Source organism: Oncorhynchus kisutch, linkage group LG26 (genome assembly GCF_002021735.2).
Source record: "Oncorhynchus kisutch isolate 150728-3 linkage group LG26, Okis_V2, whole genome shotgun sequence".
NCBI lineage: Eukaryota > Metazoa > Chordata > Actinopteri > Salmoniformes > Salmonidae > Oncorhynchus > Oncorhynchus kisutch.
The window spans coordinates 50,141,683-50,151,496 of record NC_034199.2 but is presented as its reverse complement, the minus strand read 5'-3'; the positions used below and the strand labels follow the sequence as shown (position 1 = coordinate 50,151,496).

The following is a 9,814-nucleotide window of genomic DNA, read 5'->3' as shown; positions in this document are numbered from 1 at the left end:
GGGGGGTGACAGACACAGACAGACAGACAGACAGACAGACAGACAGACAGACAGACAGACACACCACAGCCTTCAGAAGAGGTGGGACACCACCTGGGATCAATTCCATTTCAATTCAGTCAATCAGTTTACTTCCTTAATTGACTAAATTAAAATGGAATTGACCCCAACCCTGGAAGACTCCTAATTTAAACCGTAGCCAGACCAACACAGCACAGTTATAAAGGTCACTAAATCGAATAAGTGTATGTTCAGTGTGATCAAATCAGTGAAGGAGTATAGGTCCGTCACTGCGACGGGTTTTCGGTCATATAGACTGAACGAAAATATAAACACAGCATGTAAATTGTTGGTCCCGTATTTCATGTGCAGAAAAAATTGATTCTGATTGGCTGGACCTGGCTCCACAGTGGGTGGGCCTATGCCCTCCCAGGCCCACCTGGGAAGTTTCAGTCATAGGATTTTTCATGTCGACGTTTTCGGACATGCACTGTGAACGTAGATTCGAATTGAGAGCGTGAGCACAGTGACTGTCTGAATGTAGGCCTCATACCAGCAGCTACTAGGTTACAGCGCCATCACAGCATGGACGAGGTCATTTTTAGGCCAAAAAAACCAACTCAGATATGACATGAAAAGGTAGGTTACCTTGGCTACGCAGACAATCGATCTGAGATTGACTTAAGTGTCAGGGATATTTTTGTTGTTGTTGTTGATGCTTTAACCCCCTGACCTCTCTGGTCTCCATTGTGCAGCAAACAGAGGGAAACATGGTGGTCACAGCCTTTCCAGGCCCACACCTGCATCAAACCCTGTGAGTAACAGCACGAACATCCTACTCTTAGACTGTCTGTACACCTATAGTATTTATTAAGGACCCCCATTTATTCCTGCCAAGGCAGCAGCTACTCTTCCTGGGGTTTATTATGGATCCCCATTAGTTCCTGTTGCCAAGGCAGCAGCTACTCTTCCTGGGGTTTATTATGGATCCCCATTAGTTCCTGCCAAGGCAGCAGCTACTCTTCCTGGGGTTTATTATGGATCGCCATTAGTTCCTGCCAAGGCAGCAGCTACTCTTCCTGGGATTTATTAGGGATCCCCATTAGTTCCTGACTAGGCAGCAGCTACTCTTCCTGGGGTTTATTATGGATCCCCATTAGTCCCTGACAAGGCAGCAGCTACTCTTCCTGGGGTTTATTATGGCTCCCCATTAGTTTCTGACAAGGCAGCAGCTACTCTTCCTGGGGTTTATTAGGGATCCCCATTAGTTCCTGCCAAGGCAGCAGCTACTCTTCCTGGGGTTTATTATGGATCCCCATTAGTTCCTGCCAAGGCAGCAGCTACTCTTCCTGGGGTTTATTATGGATACCCATTAGTTCCTGCAAGGCAGCAGCTACTCTTCCTGGGGTTTATTATGGATACCCATTAGTTCCTGCAAGGCAGCAGCTACTCTTCCTGGGGTTTATTATGGATCCCCATTAGTTCCTGCAAGGCAGCAGCTACTCTTCCTGGGGTTTATTATGGATCCCCATTAGTTCCTGTCAAGGCAGCAGCTACTCTTCCTGGGGTTTATTATGGAACCCCATTAGTTCCTGCCAAGGCAGCAGCTACTCTTCCTGGGGTTTATTATGGATACCCATTAGTTCCTGCAAGGCAGCAGCTACTCTTCCTGGGGTTTATTATGGATACCCATTAGTTCCTGCAAGGCAGCAGCTACTCTTCCTGGGGTTTATTATGGATCCCCATTAGTTCCTGTCAAGGCAGCAGCTACTCTTCCTGGGGTTTATTATGGATCCCCATTAGTTCCTGCAAGGCAGCAGCTACTCTTCCTGGGGTTTATTATGGATCCCCATTAGTTCCTGCAAGGCAGCAGCTACTCTTCCTGGGGTTTATTATGGATACCCATTAGTTCCTGCAAGGCAGCAGCTACTCTTCCTGGGGTTTATTATGGATCCCCATTAGTTCCTGCAAGGCAGCAGCTACTCTTCCTGGGGTTTATTATGGATCCCCATTAGTTCCTGTCAAGGCAGCAGCTACTCTTCCTGGGGTTTATTATGGATCCCCATTAGTTCCTGCAAGGCAGCAGCTACTCTTCCTGGGGTTTATTAGGGATCCCCATTAGTTCCTGCAAGGCAGCAGCTACTCTTCCTGGGGTTTATTATGGATCCCCATTAGTTCCTGCCAAGGCAGCAGCTACTCTTCCTGGGGTTTATTATGGATACCCATTAGTTCCTGCCAAGGCAGCAGCTACTCTTCCTGGGGTTTATTAGGGATCCCCATTAGTTCCTGCAAGGCAGCAGCTACTCTTCCTGGGGTTTATTATGGATCCCCATTAGTTCCTGCCAAGGCAGCAGCTACTCTTCCTGGGGTTTATTATGGATCATCATTAGTTCCTGCCAAGGCAGCAGCTACTCTTCCTGGGGTCCAGCAACATTAAGGCAGTTATTTACAATTAAAAATATTACATGACATTACATTCCATATCACTTTTCACAATACATTAAGTGTGTTCCCTCAGACCACTACTCTACTACCACATATCTACAATACGAAATCCATGTGTACATGTGTCTGTACCTGTGTGTGTCTCTTCAACGTCCCCACTGTTCCATAAAGTGCATTTTTATCTGTTTTTACATCGAATGTTACTGCTTTCCTCCACTTTGAACCATGATTTACATGTTATTATTATTAGCGCTCCGTGTGTCTTCAAGGGCCAGCCGTGCTGCCCTGTTCTGAGACAGTTGTAAGTTTCCTGAGTCCCTCTTTGTTTGTAACTGACCACACAACTGGACAGTAATCCAGGTGTGACAAAACTAGGACCTGTAGAACCTGCCTTGTTGATAGTGTTGTTATGAATGTAGAGTAGCGCTTTATTATAGACAGACTTCTCACATCTTAGCTACTGTTGCATCAACATGTTTTGACAATGACAGGTTACTCCAAGCAGTTTAATCACCTCGACTTACTCATTTTCCACATTATTCATTACAAGATTTAGTTGCGGTTTTGAGTTTAGTGAATGATTCCTCCCAAATACAAATCTATTCATTTTTGAAATATTTAGGACTACCCATTCTGAAACTGACTCCAGCTCTTTAAGTGTCACAGTGATTTTCAGTCGCTGTAGTAGCTGACTTGTATAGTGTTGAGTCATTCGCATACATACACACTGTCATTAGTTTAAAAAAAAAATGAAAACGTAAGGGGCCAAGAGCGCTGCCCTGGGGAATGCCTGATTCTACCTGGATTATATTTGAGGAGGATTCCATTAAAGAACACCCTCGGTGTTCTGTTAGACAGGTAATCCTCAAAACACAATTTTTTTATTTCACCTTTATTTAACCAGGTAGGCTAGTTGAGAACAAGTTCTCATTTGCAACTGCGACCTGGCCAAGATAAAGCATAGCAGTGTGAACAGACAACACAGAGTTACACATGGAGTAAACAATTAACAAGTCAATAACACAGTAGAAAAAAAGGGGAGTCTATATACAATGTGTGCAAAAGGCATGAGGAGGTAGGCGAATAATTACAGTTTTGCAGATTAACACTGGAGTGATAAATGATCAGATGGTCATGTACAGGTAGAGATATTGGTGTGCAAAAGAGCAGAAAAGTAAATAAATAAAAAACAGTATGGGGATGAGGTAGGTAAAAATGGGTGGGCTATTTACCGATAGACTATGTACAGCTGCAGCGATCGGTTAGCTGCTCATAGAAGGGGATGTAAAGACATAACAGATACGTTTTACCAGCAGCTGACTATGATCGATAATGTCAAAAGCCGCACTGAAGTCATACAAGACAGCCACCACTTTTTATCATCAATTTCTCTCAGCCAATCAGTCATTTGTGTAAGTGCCGGTGCATGTTGAATGCCCTTCCCTATAGGCGTGCTGAAAGTCTGTTGTCAATGTGTTTACTGTAAAATAGCATTGTATCTAGTCAAACATAATTTTTTCCAAAAGTTTACTAAGGGTTGGTAACAGGTCAACATTCACAAGGCCGCAGGGCCAGACAGACTACCAGGACGTGTACTCAAAGCATGCACGGACCAACTGGCAAGTGACTTCGACTAACATTTTCAACCTCTCCCTGACCGAGTCTGTAATACCAACATGCTTCAAACAGACCACCATAGTCCCTGTGCCCCAAGAATGTAAAGATAACCTGCCTAAAAGGCTGGTCATGGCTCACATCAACACCATTACCCCAGAAACCCTAGACCCACTCCAATTCACATAGCGACCCAACAGGTCCACAGATAATGCAATCACACTCCCACCTGGACAAAACGAGCACACAGTACCGGTCAAAGGTTTAGAACATCTACTCATTCAAGGGTTTGTCTAGATTATTTACTATTTTCTACATTGTAGAATAACAGTGAAGACATCAAAACTATGAAATAACACATATGGAATCATGTAGTAACCAAAACAGTGTTAAACAAATAAAAAATAATATTAGCGATTTTTTTTTTTGACCGGTAGTGTCATTGAGCTATAAAACAACGGCCTCTGAAAATGCCATAACGAGCACACGCTCATTCTGTGTTGCCAAAGGAATAGCGCCTTGGCATATTTTTCCTGTTGTCATATTCTGAGTTTTCTCAGCCAAAATAATTAGCCAGAGGGCTAATTCAAAAGAAAGAGAGAAACTCTCTCGTAAGTCCCATTCTTAACGAATTCTCGCATGTTTTCAACACTTCCCTTTGTGTCACGTGAAAGACGTGATCCCCTGTGTAAATTCACTGTTAAGACTATTGTTGATGTAATTGTCAATGATAACTACTGATACTGTAAATTCAAGGGATCTATCTATGTCAAAAACCCTTAATGGTTCATTCAGTTCATTTGGAAAGGATAAAAAAACGAATGAAATAAATCAGAAGCATGTAAGTCATTGTTCAGTAAATCACGCTTCTGTAAAATATGGACCACAAAGCTCCACCCTCTTTTGCGTGTTTGGTGTTTCAGTTGTCCAAATGTCTTTACCTGAGTTCTGTTTCCTTTGTCTACTGCTGACCCTAAAGTGAGCATAGCTGGTGATGGTATGTACAATATATAAACAAATACCTTTTTGTGGGGGGGGGGACTTGGATTTGTCTTGACCGAGACAGTAGCAGGATCTCTGTTTGACCTTGTGTTTTCTCTTCCAGAGGACGACGTTAAGACCAACAGTGGGAATGGTGTCATAGCAGGTAGCCACATCGTCCTCATTCCATATCACTCTTATAGTAATCTGTTGTATACTAACTACTATTATAGTAATCTGTTGTATACTAACTACTATTAAAATAATCTGTTGTATACTAACTACTATTATAGTAATCTGTTGTATACTAACTACTATTATAGTAATCTGTTGTATACTAACTACTATTAAAATAATCTGTTGTATACTAACTACTATTATAATAATCTGTTGTATACTAACTACTATTATAGTAATCTGTTGTATACTAACTACTATTATAGTAATCTGTTGTATACTAACTACTATTATAGTAATCTGTTGTATACTAACTACTATTATAGTAATCTGTTGTATACTAACTACTATTATAGTAATCTGTTGTATACTAACTACTATTATAGTAATCTGTTGTATACTAACTACTATTATAGTAATCTGTTGTATACTAACTACTATTATAGTAATCTGTTGTATACTAACTACTATTATAGTAATCTGTTGTATACTAACTACTATTATAGTAATCTGTTGTATACTAACTACTATTATAGTAATCTGTTGTATACTAACTACTATTATAGTAATCTGTTGTATACTAACTACTATTATAGTAATCTGTTGTATACTAACTACTATTATAGTAATCTGTTGTATACTAACTACTATTATAGTAATCTGTTGTATACTAACTACTATTATAGTAATCTGTTGTATACTAACTACTATTATAGTAATCTGTTGTATACTAACTACTATTATAGTAATCTGTTGTATACTAACTACTATTATAGTAATCTGTTGTATACTAACTACTATTATAGTAATCTGTTGTATACTAACTACTATTATAGTAATCTGTTGTATACTAACTACTATTATAGTAATCTGTTGTATACTAACTACTATTATAGTAATCTGTTGTATACTAACTACTATTATAGTAATCTGTTGTATACTCACTACTATTATAGGAATCTGTTGTATACTCACTACTATTATAGGAATCTGTTGTATACTCACTACTATTATAGGAATCTGTTGTATACTAACTACTATTATAGGAATCTGTTGTATACTAACTACTATTATAGTAATCTGTTGTATACTAACTACTATTATAGTAATCTGTTGTATACTAACTACTATTATAGTAATCTGTTGTATACTCACTACTATTATAGGAATCTGTTGTATACTCACTACTATTATAGGAATCTGTTGTATACTAACTACTATTATAGGAATCTGTTGTATACTAACTACTATTATAGTAATCTGTTGTATACTAACTACTATTATAGTAATCTGTTGTATACTAACTACTATTATAGTAATCTGTTGTATACTCACTACTATTATAGGAATCTGTTGTATACTCACTACTATTATAGGAATCTGTTGTATACTAACTACTATTATAGTAATCTGTTGTATACTAACTACTATTATAGTAATCTGTTGTATACTAACTACTATTATAGTAATCTGTTGTATACGAACTACTATTATAGGAATCTGTTGTATACTAACTACTATTATAGGAATCTGTTGTATACTAACTACTATTATAGTAATCTGTTGTATACTAACTACTATTATAGGAATCTGTTGTATACTAACTACTATTATAGTAATCTGTTGTATACTAACTACTATTATAGGAATCTGTTGTATACTAACTACTATTATAGTAATCTGTTGTATACTAACTACTATTATAGTAATCTGTTGTATACTAACTACTATTATAGTAATCTGTTGTATACTAACTACTATTATAGTAATCTGTTGTATACTAACTACTATTATAGTAATCTGTTGTATACTAACTACTATTATAGTAATCTGTTGTATACTAACTACTATTATAGTAATCTGTTGTATACTAACTACTATTATAGTAATCTGTTGTATACTAACTACTATTATAGTAATCTGTTGTATACTAACTACTATTATAGTAATCTGTTGTATACTAACTACTATTATAGTAATCTGTTGTATACTCACTACTATTATAGTAATCTGTTGTATACTCACTACTATTATAGGATCTGTTGTATACTCACTACTATTATAGGAATCTGTTGTATACTCACTACTATTATAGTAATCTGTTGTATACTCACTACTATTATAGGAATCTGTTGTATACTAACTACTATTATAGGAATCTGTTGTATACTAACTACTATTATAGGAATCTGTTGTATACTAACTACTATTATAGTAATCTGTTGTATACTCACTACTATGATAGTAATCTGTTGTATACTCACTACTATTATAGTAATCTGTTGTATACTAACTACTATTATAGTAATCTGTTGTATACTAACTACTATTATAGTAATCTGTTGTATACTAACTACTATTATAGTAATCTGTTGTATACTAACTACTATTATAGTAATCTGTTGTATACTAACTACTATTATAGTAATCTGTTGTATACTAACTACTATTATAGTAATCTGTTGTATACTAACTACTATTATAGTAATCTGTTGTATACTAACTACTATTATAGTAATCTGTTGTATACTAACTACTATTATAGTAATCTGTTGTATACTAACTACTATTATAGGAATCTGTTGTATACTAACTACTATTATAGGAATCTGTTGTATACTAACTACTATTATAGTAATCTGTTGTATACTACTACTATTAAGTAATCTGTTGTATACTACTACTATATAGTAATCTGTTGTATACTAACTACTATTATAGGAATCTGTTGTATACTCACTACTATTATAGTAATCTGTTGTATACTAACTACTATTATAGTAATCTGTTGTATACTAACTACTATTATAGTAATCTGTTGTATACTAACTACTATTATAGTAATCTGTTGTATACTAACTACTATTATAGTAATCTGTTGTATACTAACTACTATTATAGTAATCTGTTGTATACTAACTACTATTATAGTATCTGTTGTATACTAACTACTATTTAGTAATCTGTTGTATACTAACTACTATTATAGTAATCTGTTGTATACTAACTACTATTATAGTAATCTGTTGTATCCTAACTACTATTATAGTAATCTGTTGTATAACTAACTACTATTATAGTAATCTGTTGTATACTAACTACTATTATAGTAATCTGTTGTATACTAACTACTATTATAGTAATCTGTTGTATACTAACTACTATATAGTAATCTGTTGTATACTAACTACTATTTATAGTAATCTGTTGTATACTCACTACTATTATAGGAATCTGTTTGTATACTAACTACTATATAGTAATCTGTTGTATACTAACTACTATTATAGGAATCTGTTGTATACTACTACTATTATAGGAATCTGTTGTATACTCACTACTATTATAGTAATCTGTTGTATACTAACTACTAGTATAGTAATCTGTTGTATACTCACTACTATTATAGGAATCTGTTGTATACTAACTACTATTATAGTAATCTGTTGTATACTACTACTATTATAGTAATCTGTTGTATACTAACTACTATTATAGTAATCTGTTGTATACTCACTACTATTATAGGAATCTGTTGTATACTAACTACTATTATAGTAATCTGTTGTATACTAACTACTATTATAGTAATCTGTTGTATACTAACTACTATTATAGTAATCTGTTGTATACTAACTACTATTATAGTAATCTGTTGTATACTAACTACTATTATAGTAATCTGTTGTATACTAACTACTATTATAGTAATCTGTTGTATACTAACTACTATTATAGTAATCTGTTGTATACTAACTACTATTATAGTAATCTGTTGTATACTAACTACTATTATAGGAATCTGTTGTATACGAACTACTATTATAGTAATCTGTTGTATACTAACTACTATTATAGGAATCTGTTGTATACTAACTACTATTATAGTAATCTGTTGTATACTAACTACTATTATAGTAATCTGTTGTATACTAACTACTATTATAGTAATCTGTTGTATACTAACTACTATTATAGTAATCTGTTGTATACTAACTACTATTATAGTAATCTGTTGTATACGAACTACTATTATAGGAATCTGTTGTATACTAACTACTATTATAGTAATCTGTTGTATACTAACTACTATTATAGTAATCTGTTGTATACTAACTACTATTATAGTAATCTGTTGTATACTAACTACTATTATAGGAATCTGTTGTATACTAACTACTATTATAGTAATCTGTTGTATACTAACTACTATTATAGTAATCTGTTGTATACTAACTACTATTATAGTAATCTGTTGTATACTCACTACTATTATAGTAATCTGTTGTATACTAACTACTATTATAGTAATCTGTTGTATACTAACTACTATTATAGTAATCTGTTGTATACTAACTACTATTATAGTAATCTGTTGTATACTAACTACTATTATAGTAATCTGTTGTATACTAACTACTATTATAGTAATCTGTTGTATACTAACTACTATTATAGTAATCTGTTGTATACTAACTACTATTATAGTAATCTGTTGTATACTAACTACTATTATAGTAATCTGTTGTATACTAACTACTATTATAGTAATCTGTTGTATACTAACTACTATTATAGTAATCTGTTGTATACTAAC

The 9,814-nt window shown here is 34.6% G+C and overlaps 1 protein-coding gene across 1 annotated transcript in view; it reads left to right on the top strand.

Moving 5' to 3' along the window:
• Positions 1–9,814, top strand: part of mpp4a (MAGUK p55 scaffold protein 4a) — a 54,479-nt gene that overhangs the window by 22,907 nt on the left and 21,758 nt on the right. The window contains exons 10-12 of the mRNA XM_031806225.1: positions 756–814; positions 5,039–5,056; positions 5,165–5,206. Coding sequence (XP_031662085.1) covers positions 756–814; positions 5,039–5,056; positions 5,165–5,206 — 119 coding nt within the window. The remainder of the gene's footprint in view (positions 1–755; positions 815–5,038; positions 5,057–5,164; positions 5,207–9,814) is intronic.